Source organism: Melanotaenia boesemani, chromosome 19 (genome assembly GCF_017639745.1).
Source record: "Melanotaenia boesemani isolate fMelBoe1 chromosome 19, fMelBoe1.pri, whole genome shotgun sequence".
In the NCBI taxonomy this organism is placed as follows: Eukaryota; Metazoa; Chordata; class Actinopteri; order Atheriniformes; family Melanotaeniidae; genus Melanotaenia; species Melanotaenia boesemani.
Window position 1 is genome coordinate 23,724,449 of NC_055700.1, and position 15,207 is coordinate 23,739,655.

The 15,207-nt window shown below is 37.2% G+C and overlaps 1 protein-coding gene across 1 annotated transcript; it reads left to right on the forward strand.

The window, feature by feature from the left end:
* The first annotated feature begins 6,170 nt into the window (after nt 1-6,170).
* Nucleotides 6,171-13,828, forward strand: gfi1b (growth factor independent 1B transcription repressor). The gene is made up of 7 exons (XM_041971029.1): nt 6,171-6,621; nt 6,962-7,062; nt 7,333-7,506; nt 7,604-7,833; nt 9,916-10,053; nt 12,798-12,963; nt 13,411-13,828. The coding sequence occupies exons 2-7, from the start codon at nt 6,969-6,971 to the stop codon at nt 13,587-13,589; spliced, it is 981 nt and encodes a 326-aa protein (XP_041826963.1). The 5' UTR covers nt 6,171-6,621; nt 6,962-6,968; the 3' UTR covers nt 13,590-13,828.
* The last annotated feature ends 1,379 nt before the right edge of the window (nt 13,829-15,207 follow it).

A 15,207-nucleotide genomic window follows, 5' to 3' on the forward strand; every position in this document is an offset into this window, starting at 1 on the left:
GTTTCGCGTGACCTACATGCAGAGAGCGCACGCGCAAATTAGTTTTTATTTTTTTGCCAGGTGAATAGAAAATCTGTATGGAAGTTCAACTCTGTCTGAAAAAAAAATCAAACGTTAGCAAGAGCAAATATGGAAATAATGGTAAGACAAAGCTCTGATATAGAAAGCCACAGTTGTTACACATTAAGTTTTTGTTTGTTTGTTTTTTATTATTATTTAATTTGTTATCCAAAAGTATAAGAATAGTCAAATGTATGTTTAATAAAGTTACCAGATAATATTTCAAACATCAAACTAAAAATTAGAAAACCCAGCTTTTCTTTTTATTTATAAACAATGGCAAACTTCTCGGGGTTAGAGAAAGGTGGAGGAGAAAAGGACAAACTCTTGGCAAGGAAAATTTTATTGCCCTCACTCTAGATCAGACATGGGCAAAGTCGGTCCTCAAAGGCTGCAGTCTTGCAGGTTTTGCATGTTTCCTGAAGCAGCACATCTGAATCATGGATCAACTTGGCAGAACTTGGTAACAAGCTGAGGAGAGGTAGTTGATTTAGTGATGAAGAAGGAAAAATATCTAAAACCTGCAGGACTGCAGCCCTTGAGGACTGTAGTTGTTCATCTCTGCTATAGACTGAGTTATGGGCCTTGTGCATTTTCACCATGTGTTTCAGAGCAGTTTTTTAACCATGCAAAAGACATATTATTATTTGTTTATACATATGATTACCTACTTTCCTCATTAATGACTTGACCCTGATTAGAGGCAACATTATCTCCTTTTCATGTCTGCCACTTGGACACTTCCAAGTTTCATTCCTTATTAAGAAGGATTCTTAAGAAAAAATGTGGGGGATGACAAAGAAATTGTATCAAATTTGGCTGCAAATGTTGTTGGCAATACCTTTTCTTTTTAGCAACAAAAACAGCATTTAAAAGTGCTGCCGTTCCTTTGTTTGATTCTTTGGTTCAAAACACATTCTGGTGTAAGAAATGTAGCACATGAAAGAGGTGGCCCTAGCATCTGTTTTTAAATTAAGTGCAAGAAATGCATGTCGTCCTATGCTTTGTGTTACACTGTAGGCAATAAGCTTAAACCTTATACTTGCACACTTGCACCCCATAAAATTTCCAGACATTTTCAGACATGCTCCAGAGGGACTGCATGTGAGTATGCATAATGATGTGCGATATCTCTCATTTTCTTTTTGATCTTATACAAAACACCAGCCAATATCGGTGATACCGATCCAATACCGATACTTTGTACAGAAACTTAATGTGTCTATCAAATACAGGCTACACTAAGGAAATGATAGTTACTTTTTTAGAATAGTTTGGGTTTAAACTGAAATTACCAGTAAAATGCATAAATTAATATATTTAAATGCCACAATAATTGCAAATGTTTATTTAAAAAAACCCACAATATTTAATGACACCAGCCTCTGCAGCATCCTACCCACTAAATCTAGACCTGTTGAATAGTTCTGAGCTGATCTCAGTGACACATGTTACTCCAAGCTGAACTCATACAGATATTTATTGCAGCATTTTCTTATTTTATAAGCATATTTTATATTGTACTTAACAAAATAAGATGCAATAGTCTTAAGAATGGGGAGACCTTATGTTGTTTGAACCTCAACTTAAAACACTAAACCTAGCAGACAGGTTTGAATCACTTTCCCAAATTTTAGCATCAATGGTATGCAGCTCCACATTTTCTTCTTAGCCTGCAGCATCAAAGGACTCCGTGAGGGATCTGTCTCATCCTTGCAGCAATGTCCTCCTCATCCTCATCATTGTTATGTTTGACTCTCAGATGTTTGAGGAGGGTTGTGGCGTTGCTGCAACATTTCTATGCGTGGCGCCATTGCTGTTCAGCTCGTGATGCTCCTGAGAGGCACCCTGTACCACTGTGGCATTTCACATAAGTGTTGTGCTGAAAAAAGTAACTAGTTACATTTACTAGTTACGTCACTCAAAAAAATAACAAATTTTTTTATTACTTACACCAAAAAGTAACACGTTACTGTTACAAGTAACTTTAGTTACTTTTGTAAAAGAACATTCTTCAAAATTTTCACATTAATATCCTTATTAATTAAATATAGTCTTGTATGAAATACAAACTCAAACGCAAAGTAATTTTTGAAACACTAATTTGTTTAAGTCAGGCCAGTAGATTATTTGAAGAAATATTAAATAAATAGCAAATATAACATCTGTTCAGAAATTTCTGCATGTTGAGCTCTCCAATGTACGCTAATATCTTTCTCTTACTCTTCATTATATATTTTTTATTTACATATTTCCTTAGTTATTTGGGGTCTCTCTCTCTTAAGCGACGTTGTGCCGCGCGCATGTGGGAAGGGTCGCAGTAACCAGGGAAACGGGGATGTGAACGCCAGTTCCTGAAAGAAAAAGAAAGAAAGAAAAAAAAAAAGATTGTTGCGTTGACTTTTCCCGTTCTGCATCCAGGGGATATTGCTTTACTGTGGACAGCTGAGAGAGAATCAGGCGGGTTTCTCAAAGAGAGCAAAGGAAGGCCAAGTAAACAACTACACAAGAAAAAAAGCCCGAAAACCTACAACGGACGATATTTAGGCTACAAGCGATTTCACAGTAAAACAAGCCCAACAAGCGGTCTTTGCAACACTGCTCATGTCGCGCTGCATCACTGCTGTGAACAGGAAAAGCTCACAGCTGCTAGCCAAAATGTATTCATTTAGCTAGTAACGGTAACTGAATTACTTTAAAGAGTAATGCATTAGAGTATTAGTTACTGACTAAATGAACAGCATTAGTAACACATTACTACCTTGTCATGTGTAATTATGGCAGGCGGAAGAAAAAGTAGTTCCTTCTAACTATAATTTAGAGAAGATCCTGCTATTAGCTATTGTTATTTTCCACTATATTCAAGTTTGTGATAAACTGCATTTTAACCTCAAATCACTAAATATTGATATTTTAACATGAAAATCGATTCTAGAAAATAACAGCTGGTATCAGAAGTATTGATATTTTAGTATCAACCCGCACGTCACTAATGTGTAGACCGTGTATTAATTTAGCAAGGGGGTTATTGTCACAACAGGCAAACATAAGTACTAGTAACAGTTGATGTTTCACACTCTTTCTCTGTTGACCTGCAGGTTGTTTTAGATTTACTTTTGGATATTGCAGATATGTCTAAGTACATGTGGTTTAGATGGTATTATAATTTTCAGGTCAAATAATCCAACAAATATTGCACTGTGTGTTGCAATTTTTGAGGCCAGCATGAGAGCCAGATTGGTTCACTTACATGTTCATTTACAACATTGAACATCTCTTTGTCTTTGTTTGTCTGTTTATTTGTTTTTAGATAACCTTTCACAAGCATCAGCCGAGAAGGATGTGAAATTATGTAAAAGGGAAATGTGACAACTTTTTAAATGAAAGCTCTCACATACCAGTTAGAGTTTGAAAATATTTTATTTTCTTATAGCAAAGTTTACTTTCTTCCAAAAGTTACCAAGTTCTGCCTTAAGGCTTTTTATTGGGTACATGTTATGATCAGAACCAGCCCACTACCGTGGTAGTTTTGAGGACTTTGGCTGACCATTGCATATCTGCATTTTTATCTCTGCAAACTGATTTAGTAAACAAAATTAGGGTCCCACACAACAAACATCCTCAACATTTTAAAAGTATGCAGTTGTAATCAAAATCAGTGCCAATTGTGAGAATAACTGTGATCAGAGAAGTCAGCAGCATTGTTGCTGGTTGTATTCTATCTTGATGTGGATCTAGTTTTGGTGAAGACTATGTCCAAGATCACCAGGACTCCCTTGCCCTCTCTGCAGAGTATCTACCAACGCAGAGCCCACAGGAGGGCTGCCTCCATCATTAAAGACCCCACCCACCCCCAACACTGTTCACCCTCCTCCCCTCAGGCCGGATGTACAGGAGTCTGAAGTGGGCAACATCCAGACTTGGGAGCTCTTTCTTTCCCTCTCCCATCAGACTCCTTAATGGCTGACAGGAGTCTAAAATAGCTAAATTGACTGTTTATAGTATCTCTGGCACTTTCTGCACCTATATAAATATATCACACTGTTCCTCCCAGACAGTATTGCAAATTCAACATCTAATTTATCTCAGGCAGTTTTGCACACGCTGTATGCCATCTACCTCTGACAGTTTTCACAATATTGCAGATGTTGCACACACACACACACACACACACACACACACACACACACACACACACACACACACACACACACACACACACACACACACATATATATATATATATACACTTTCAGTTTGTATATTTACTTTTATACTCATCTTAGTTCTTGTACTGCTTGTGGAAGACAAAGTAAGATTTTCATTGTGCAGGGAAACCTGTTTCCTTACTGTACACATGCCAATAAAAGCTTTGAATTTGAATGTAGTTTTATTGTCTTGTAAACAATGTAACTGTTCAATGTGCAAAGTAAATGTTAAGTCCATTGTTTTCAATGAACTGTTGATAACATACTGTATATTTTATGTGTGCTCTAAAATAAATAGCAGTAAATTGAGAACATTTTTTTAATCTTATTTCTTATTTTCTGTCCATTTCTTGAACCAAAAGAATGGTGAATCGTCTGTGGTATGTGCAGGACAAGGAATTTATCATTTTGGTTCCCTAGGACCACCCCCCTGCAGTTTTGAGACACTTCCCTGCTCCAGTACACAACAGCTTTTTGTCAAGTTCTACACAAGCATTTAATGACCCATCCATTTAAATCATATGTGTTACAGTCACAGCATCATGCTGTCATACCATGCTTCATAATTGATGGTCAAAAAGTTTAGTTTTATATTCACCTAACCAGTGTCCTTTCTTTCATATGTTTTGGGGAACCTCTGTTGCTTGTTTGCAGACTCCAAATATGCTTTGCCCTATTATTTAAGCAACAACCACTTTTCCATAAATATTATATTTGTGTATTATTTTTGTGGAGTGTACAGCTGCAAGTGGTCCTGTAAGTGCACAGTCTAGTCTCTGCAGTGAAGCTTTGCAACTCCATCAGGGTTCATTGTGGCCTTTCTTTTCACTTTTCCAGATAAATTCCCTCCTACTTGGTTGTTCTGTTGGTCTTGGTGGCCTGTTTATGTTGCGATGTGATGTGTTTTGGGTTTTCAAATCTGGAAAATGCAGACAGTAGTATAAAAGCAGGGCTGTGTATGCATAATTTACATCTGTGATGTTATACTGTAATATTTAGTCATTATTTGTATTACTTGTGTGGTTTTTATTGTGCGCTGCCAGGGAACTGCAAATATTAATTAACCTAAGGATAACTCTGGTATGGCGCATCAAAAGTAAACATTTATGTTTGAAATTGTACACGATGCCTCTTAAAAAATAAACAAATAAATAAAGGGAGAGAGAGAGAAAGAGAAAAAGAGAGAGAAGGAACATTGCCAGGGATTTGGGTATATTTTTAGGAAGTACTACTCACATTTCAAACCGTGTTGCTCATCCAACAAATGCACAATCTACACAATTTACACTTCATGGTAAAGATGACTAATCAAGCTTTACAACAACATACAACATTACCAAAGGGAAGAAATAATCAGCCAAAAAATTTACATTTTTTAAAGAACAGTATTATAATTTTTCAGTCAGAAGATAAAGTAAATTTAATAAAATATAATGAAAATGTACTTATTGTCCACCAGATGGCGCGCTTGTACTCCTTTAATCATAAAACACTCTTCTTAATCTTCTTCTTCTTCTTCTTCTTCTTCTTCTTCTTCTTCTTCTTCTTATCATTATTATTATTATTATTATTATTATTATTATTATTATTATAGTTTTAAACGCTGGCTGGAAAAAGACTCAGATGTCAGATGTAAATATGTTCAGTCGGCTTGCGCTCAGATAAGAGTAGTTAATCACCTGGACTGGTTTGGTGTGTGTATCTTTGGAGGTGCAACAGTCTATATGATCTTTAGGTCGTTTAAACCTTGCACACAAGCTCAGTCATCCAACGTTACTTCAAGTAAATCATGTAAATCAAATATCCTGATATGAAGACTTTTTGTTTGATCCTTTGTTTCAAAGATTTTTTCTCATTTCGTTGCATTTTTCCGCTTTTTCCGCTTCATTTATTTGGTTTCAAATAAGATCAGCGCAAAAAATGGACAGATGAAGACAAACTAATGCCATTCTTTTTATTCTTTAATTACTTTTTAATTTTATGATTTTTAATATGATCTATAAAACATATTTAAGCCTTCGGCCCAGACACTTTTTCATCCCCCCACAGAGTACCGTGTGTTTTGTATAACTGTTCCACGGGCCGTGTGTTTTTCTAAGCAAATTTCCACCTGCAGCTCATTGGCTGAAACCACAGTCAGATTCCCCTGCGAAGTTATCTGATTGAAAATCAGGGAGGGGTGAAAAAGACAGCTCAACAAGTGTGATGCTTTTACACTGCTTTGCTTTCCGAACTTTTAGGAAAGGATTTCTTTTCTTTTCGCCCCCAGACTGACTTTCAGAGAACGAGGAAATAATAACTGTTAATTATAACAACGCGTTTGATTTCGGGACGGGAAGGTGGTCAGTTAGCGGTGAGTTAACAGAGAAACTTTTACATCACTTTAAAGATAGCTTAATGTCAAGTCAGAGTCTGTTTTTGAAAAAGAGCTGGTAATATTTTTGGGTTGTTTAATCCTGATAAATAGTGTAAATACATATTTAAATGGGCCTACCTATGGATTATATTTGGATTAGGCTGCCTAAATTAAATAATGCAACACATAGTCATGAAATTAAAGACAAAATAATTTGTTAATTTTGTTTATTTATTAATTTAATTTATTCATTAGAATGTAATTTGAATAGCTGTGAAATTTTAATAAATAAACTTGAAGCTTGACTCTTTTACTTTTGTTTTGTTTCCTGCTGTAGGGTCAACATGCCCCGATCATTTCTGGTAAAAAACAAAAAATGCACATCATTTAATTTCCATCGATCTTATGAAGAACAGCCGGCGGCCTCCATATGTAATGGTAAGAACTTTTTTTCCCTTATAATCTGAATGTTGGGGTCGGTTTGCTTCAGATAAACAACTTCACAGTCGATTTTAAACTGCTCCCAAATTTCTCATTTTTGCATGTTTTTGTTTTTCACAAATAAAAAGAAAAAAAGAAAAGAAAGAAATATTTTGCTATAGTACATTCTCCATGTTAAGCACTGATGCATTCTGTTCAAACATAGACACCCTGCAGAGTTTAGTTTGTTTATTGCATGTATTAATCACACTTTTATTTGATGTGAAGAAGTTCCAACAAAGACTCAGACAGATACACCAGAGAGGCTTCAAAAAGAGGAGCAGCCTTCCCCTGCAGATATCTGCCCACTAAAACAGGAGCCAGGGCTTCATCGTCCGTTACCTGTTCAACCAGGGCCAACCACATCTCCTGCAGCTCCCACACAGCCATTCTACCTAAAAGGTGAGCTGTTAAAATAAACCAGCTTGCTTTAAAAACTTCATTTCAAATCTTTTATTTATTAGACTTTGTTTGTATGTATGTATGTGTGTATGTTTAGAGCCTCATATGGCCGAGTTTCCACCTTATTACAAGCCCACCTATGGCTGGGAGCCAGTGTCTTCCTCCTACGAGCTCCGCCAGCTGAGCTTCAGCCCCACAGTGTTGCAGCACACCAGCAGTTTTTACGACTCCCACATCAGACGCAGTCCACAGTCACAGCAGCCTCTGGACTGCAGCACACACTACTCCCCCACCTCCAACACCTATCACTGTATCACCTGTGACAAGGTAGGCCCCAACGTTTTTGTGTTTTTAAAGTGTTGTGCCTCTCATTTTCTTTGTATTTTCAGGAAAATGGGAAATATGTGCAGTAAAACGCATGCAAATACAAATAAAAATACTGTTTGTCAGGCAGAAACAGAGTTTATACAATTCTTATGAGCTTTAAAATCAATATTCGGCATTAGACCAGCTTTCTTGTTATTTAAGTATTTCGGGAATAGTTCTCCAGGCTCCTTGAAGGACTTTCCAAAGTTCTTTGGATGTTGGCTGCCTTTTGCTTTGTTCTCTGTCAGGATGATCCCACACTGCTTCAATAATATCTGGGCTCTCCAGAGGTTGCCACTCAGTCCCGTTCTTGTGTCATTTGGCATACCTTATTTTTTTTCCCCCTCCTGGTTTCCCTTGCTTGAGTCGGGCTTCTGACAGCCACTTTTCCATGGACACCTTTGTGATATGGCTTTGGTCAACAGCAGAAGAATTAAGATCCAAACACACCTTTTGGGTCTTTGCTGCATTATTTACTATTTCTTAAGAATATCACTGATATTGCTCTTAAAAAGTTAGGGATATTCAACTTTTGAGTAAAATTTACATAAAATGTAGAGTTCATGCTACGCTGATGTTATATCATGAATGTCGGGCTTTTTAGTCTAATCATGTAATGAGAAGTCCTTCATTTCCTTGTAGCCTCTTCTGTGTTTAGGCCTGTTTTTTCTGCTTCCTGTTGAAAATACCCAAATGACATGATTATAGCTTCACACCTACAATGGCTGTATCCTGGTTTCAAAAGAAAGCAGCGACCTGTGAGATTACAGGTCAGAATCAAGATTTGTTTTACTGTGTCAAAGTAAATTCACCTGGAGCACAGTAAATGTTATCTCCTGTTAAAGAAATCCACATTTTAAGTGTAAAACAGAGGATAACTGCCCAATTCATCTAGGGATTAGTAATGTCAGATGAGGAGCTGTGCTAAAATAGAAGTTTAAAAAAAAGTGTTGGGCAGGTAAATATCTCAGGAACCCAGCAGCTGATGTTAATGATGGACACCTGCATCAATGATCAGTCAGGAGAATCAAAGGATAGACTCCAAATTTACCTTACCTAACAAGAAGTGAACCCAAGGATAGTATATGATAGGAAGAGTAAATACTCTGTATAAAACCTTCATCTTCATGGAAACTAGCAGAACCTTCATGATTCAGTTCAAACCAGGCAGAGTCTTAGGAGAACACATTAGCAGAGTTTTCTTTTTTAGAAGACATGTATCTCATGTTGTACACTGTGGGGGCTTTCGTTTAGGTTGTCATCAAGGTTAAACAATTTATTGAAAGAAAAGTTTACAGTGGTGGGTACATCATAACATTAAATGCCAGTGTCTCAATAACTCGTCATGCGTTACGTGTGGTCTTAGTCTGATAAATGTGAACAGTATGATGAAGAGAACTGTTAAGATACAAGCTGTCGTTGATCTAGAACCTGAAGTGGTGCATTTATTGTTCAGAAACTTCTTTTTAGTTGCTAAACACTTTATTGTAGAACATGTTGTGAATTCAGTACTTAAACATTGTACATGTGTGTATATATAGGTTATAGTGTGTTTTAGGTACATCCTGACATAAAAGATTTGTCCTCTACTTCACCAGTGTGAACCCTCCACATGAAGAATATTTTAAGGACATACTTCACATATGCCAAATTTTTAGCTAATAGCTTTTTGGGAATCACCTTGTTGGAATAAAAATGTTAAATGGCTTCATATTCTCAATTAGGTGTAGATGCAACACTGATTCATTCCTTGAGTTAGGTGACTTTTTTATGGTTGAATGTCTTATAGGTCAGTGTTAAGTGGCTTAATAAAGAAAAAACATATTACCTTAAAAATGGACAGGTACAAGGACTGAACTAAAAATAAGGGAAAACTATGAAAGATCTTCAGAAAATCTAGATAACTTTTGCTCAAAACCACTTCAAAAGATTATAAGAACATCTGGCTGCTTGGAAGCAGAACACACACAAAAAAGATTGGTACATAATTCTTTTAGTTTAATTTTGCTAGTTGCCTCCATTGATGTGCCGGCTGTGTTTCAGGTGTTCTCAACGCCTCACGGACTGGAGGTTCATGTCAGGAGGTCGCACAGTGGAATGAGACCTTTTGGCTGCAGCATCTGCAGAAAAACCTTCGGTCATGCCGTCAGCCTGGAGCAGCACATGAATGTCCATTCTCAGGTATGTCCATTACTCTCGAAAGCTGAGCACAAGTATTCTCAATGTAAAGGGTGTTACTTCATATATTCTAATGATTGATTTGCATCCTTCTAATTTAGGTGAAAATAGGAGTGTAAATCACAAGATTGATCCCATTTAGAGCCTCAAACCAAAATTTTTTTAACCAAGATTGTACAGTTTGTGTTTTTCATAGTTGTACACCACATTATGGAGTCCATTTGGTGACATTGATTGAAAATATTTAATGTAATTTACAATTCGTAACTTGTAGCCGCACATTAGTTATGCAAGGGAATTTGTCTTTAGCACAAATTTTATATGGATATTTGAATTTTAATTTAATTTATTGGTTTATTTGACAGGAACATTGTACATTAATAGATATTACTGTAAATGTACCAAAGTACAAAATGGCGAGATAAACTCTCACATCTTGGGATGACGTATGATACTGTTAAAAACACAACAAAAAAATCTGGACATTTACATATCTATTTTTAGTTCATTTTATATGTTTGTCTAATTGAGACAGTGCCTTAACGTGTTAAGTACGATTAATTACAAAAAAGAATAAACAAAAACAAATAAATAACTAAAGTGCTAAACAAAAAAAAAAACAAACAAAAAAAAAAACACGCATTTAATCGCAATTTGAATTCCAAACAACTCGGAACGTTTGTCAATGCACGAGTTCCTGGTACACCGATTATACTGGTGCACATGTCAGAGTTTGGCTAACAACTTAGGCACTATATTTAGCGAGTTTTCAGACCACTGTAGCGACTCTTTAAAAGAAAAACTTTCTGGTGATATCCGGCACATTTAGAAAATGACTTGAAAGCATGTAATGTTTACTTTTCTCTGCGTCGTGGCGCTGCTGCAGACCGCTCCCTTGTTCAAAAGCGCTCACAGCTGCAATCAGAACATAAGGCGTTTACCTTTGCTAGTATGAAGTGAAGACAGATAATTAAATGCGCAAAGCTGACACGGAGCCCTCCTTGGCTTACCATCATATGTTAATGCCTATTTGTCAGGAAGGAAGCGTGGAAGGTTGAGATGTGGACCCAAATGCAGGCAGATGAGGCGGGAGGCAGACAGTGCAGAAACGAGGTTTTAATAAACAAAAACAATGAACACTAGATCACATGAAGAACAAGACGTGATGCTAAGACAACAAATGGATGAGCAGAGAAAAACTGAAACCAAGAGGTATAAATACACTGAGGAACTAATAGAAAGCAGGTGAAGAGAATCTGCTAATTAAACCAGGTGAACTAATCACGGGAAGCAGAAAGCAAAACAGACTACACAAAGGAAAACCACGACAAAGAAGAACATAACATGGCAAAACCACCTAACCAATCATGACACAATTAATCAAGTGTGGATGAAAACATAAAAACAAAAAAATTAAAAGTACTGTAACATGTTCTAAACTCATATTCAGAGAAAAGTAAAATTGTACTTTGACTTTAGGTCTGTTCACTTTTGGCTAGAAATATTTCCTATTTCTTTTTCTTCTCTTTTAGATTAAAATGTAGTTAAATGCATTTTTCCAGACATTACTAGAGCTTGAGTTTACTAAATTAATGTCTGTGTCTATTATTTGATTTAGTCGTCCACTAAAACCTATTTCAAAATTTAGCTTTTTGGGGCAAATAGTGTTATGCAATTAATTAATTACAAAGCCTCAAATTATATATCGAGATATTGAGCCCCACCCCTAATATATATATATATATATATATATATATATATATATATATATATATATATATATATATATATATATGTAATGCTGGGTTTACACCAGAAGACTTTTAAAAGATTTGCAAAAGACTCTAGAAAACTACCAGCTCACATCTAAAGACAAATGTTTAGAGTTTTAAGTCTCAGCCTATAGTCTCAGACTGAGATTTGACAAAGACTGTGAATCTTTTGGGTCACTATTTACAAGACTACAACTAGATTCTTTTAGCATTTTTTGTGATATGTTGGACAGTTGATATAGAACATTGCTGATCTGCCCACAGCAAAGCAAACAAGGGGAGAGTTTCCCTCCAGGAGGGAATTACACATTAAGTGTGCCTTTGCATCTCCACCAGGTGTTACACCATCTCACCAGCATCTGGAGGGATGAATGAGTTTTCTATTCTTCTCTCATTTGTAAGATCATGATACTGTAACACATAAAGGATCCACAGCAGACATTTACTTCTTAATAACCATCCACTCCTCTTTCTGGACGGTCCACCGACGATGTTTCATAACCGCTTCTTGTTTGTCTTCTTTTTTTTTTTTTTCGTCTGTTTTTGCCGGTGGTCTGTCTGTCAGGATTCTTGTTTCTGCTTTTGTCAGAGCTCATCTACAGGTTGTGATGGTGATTGTGATGGTGATTGGTGTTTCGTCACTGCGACTTGAGATAATATCAAACACATTTGATATTGTCGCAGATCCAAGACTAGGGAAAGATTGACGTTAAACAGTGCAGATTACCAGCTTACACCTAACGACCGAGATGACGGGAGCGCGCTGTGACTCCAGTAAAACTCCTAAGATTTGCTAAAGACTTCCGTTTTTAGTCTGCGACCGTAAAAATCGTTGAGGCCTTGAGGACCAGGGTTGGGGACCTCTAGTTTAGACACAAAATTTCCAAAACTGTCATTTCATTGCTTCAAATTGAATTCTGAAGCTCAATTTTCTCATTGTCCTTTAACTATTTTTGTACTTTTGTCCTCAATCAGGAAAAAAGTTTTGAGTGCAAGATGTGCGGAAAGTCTTTCAAACGCTCTTCCACGCTCTCCACGCATCTGCTCATCCACTCTGACACGAGGCCGTACCCCTGCCAGTACTGCGGGAAGAGGTTCCACCAAAAGTCAGACATGAAGAAGCACACATACATTCACACTGGTAATTATGTCAATGACTTAGTGCTCATATTCATGCCAAGTGAAAAAGGTCCTAGCTCTTCTTTCTGTTATCTATTTTCCAGGCGCAGCATATATTGTTTCCTGGTGTAACATAACTGCTGATAAATCAGAAAAAAAGCTTAAGCAAATATCCCGTTAATTTGTATATCTGGTTTTCCTGCTTGACATGGAGCGCTGCAAAAAGGAAGTCCATGCAGTTGGTATTTGTTGCCAAAATATGGTTGACAAATCTGAACAATAGCACCATTCTTCGGTTTAGGGTATCAATACAAACTTTATCTTTGCAGCAAAAAACACCTGGGGCTGCTTTTAGTGATGGAAAATTAGGTTTTTTGCAGAAGCAGCAAGAAGGAAACTGTACTAAACAAATCACTTGTAAATCATTTGATTTTTTTTTCTTTCTTTTTTTTAATTTCTTTATTTGTAGGGGAAAAGCCCCATAAATGCCAAGTGTGCGGCAAAGCCTTCAGCCAAAGCTCCAACCTGATCACCCACAGCAGGAAGCACACAGGCTTCAAGCCATTTGGCTGCGACATTTGCTCAAAGGGCTTCCAGCGAAAGGTGGATCTCCGCAGGCACCACGAGAGCCAACACGGCATGAAGTGAGGTTGAAACAGGAGCACAAGGCTTTGTACATATTAGACATGTATGAAAACAACAAGCTGAGTTTGATGTAATCTGAGTATATGGTGTATTTTGGTCAGGAATGAAGTTTAACTTCAGAAAACATGAAAATAATCACTTGACTCAAGTGTAATATATCTGAATAAATTGTTTAAAGACATGTGGATAAATGGGAGATGTACTGTTGTCATTTTGATTCATTAAAGACGACGAGAACATTACATTTAGTCATGCATTTGTTGGATAAGTGCTGGAAAAAGGGTGAGATGTGACGTTTCTTTTTCAGTTAGAATAGTTGGATAGTATTTGCTGAGGATGAGCACTGTAAAAGCTCTTGTTGTGCTTTTCCTGTGAAAGCAGGAAGTAGAGTTATCACAAGACTGCAGGCTCAGGTGGAAATCCGTCGAGTGACCAGATATGGTATGTTCAAATAACACACCTGGAGTGCCATGCAAATCCAGCACAGTGACTGGATTAGAAAGCAGAAGGAGGAAAGTTAGCAGCAAGATGCAGAGTGTACTTCTGCGTGGTTATTGGAGAGACAATAGCTGCTTTATAATCTCAGCAAAAAGGAAAATCAGAATCACACCAACTCTCCTTTTGACCATGTAGAGTTTTGGCTACACCCATCTGCTTGGCGTTTGCAGTGCAATGAGTTTAATGGGATGCGGGGATTAATATGTGCGTGTGGAAAAGGGATTGATTGCTTAGTTAACTGTCACCGCACCCTTCCAGCGAGTTGGATTTACTTACAACAAACAAATGGCGACTCACCACCTTCCTCAAACACCAAACCTGTTGGTACATTAAGCTGCTCAAGGCAAATCAGATCATCTCTTGTACCTTTTAAATCTGACAGTGAGCAAAGTTAGAAATTGTAAAAGTTCATTTGAATCATTTAAAAGAATAGCTCTTTGGGTATTGCTGTCTGCAATGATACCTCATAGTACTTGATGTGCACATGCATGGTCTATCTACTAATTAAAATGGGATCATAATTTTAACTGTAAGACTCAGGGTTTTTTGCCCCCTGCTGCAAAAATCAGAGTCCATGAAGGCGTCAGAGTAGACATGAGGGCTTACTGTCTGACAAACAAATCTGAGGTCTATATGCAAAATTTGTTGGCAAATATACAACAGTGCTGGGTGTATCCTCCACAGCAGTTAGACATTCTGCTGCTGTGCCCCTGGTGTGAGGACACAGTGCAAATCAAAATCCTGCACAGGTCACCAACAGAACGAGAAGCTGAGGATCATCCTGGGTGGGACTAAACAAACAGGACATGAGTCCTGAAGGAGGAGGCGCCAGGGGTTGCCTAAAGAAAAATGGGAGAAACTGAAGGAAGTGCTTAAGTCTGCATGCACCTGAAACATTCCTTACATGCAGGTGTACATTGGAGTAAAAAACATAGGAGATATATGACTGTATGTTCCTATTTTAAAGGCAAAAAAATACAAAACACTGATTATAGACAACTACAGTGATCCACTAAATCTGCTCCATCCAGCATGCAACCAAACCAATAAATAAATGAAACAAATGCCAAAACAACAGTCGTCTTGTGTTAGAAAGACTACATCTCAAGCAGAATGCATCTGC

Excerpts from the sequence above, each read along its gene's own strand:
- gfi1b (XM_041971029.1), top strand. The coding sequence starts at position 6,969 with ATGCCCCGATCATTTCTGGTAAAAAACAAAAAATGCACATCATTTAAT. Across the intron at positions 7,834-9,915 it reads ACTGTATCACCTGTGACAAG|GTGTTCTCAACGCCTCACGG; the intron begins GTAGGCCCCAAC and ends GCTGTGTTTCAG. Across the intron at positions 12,964-13,410 it reads GCACACATACATTCACACTG|GGGAAAAGCCCCATAAATGC; the intron begins GTAATTATGTCA and ends CTTTATTTGTAG.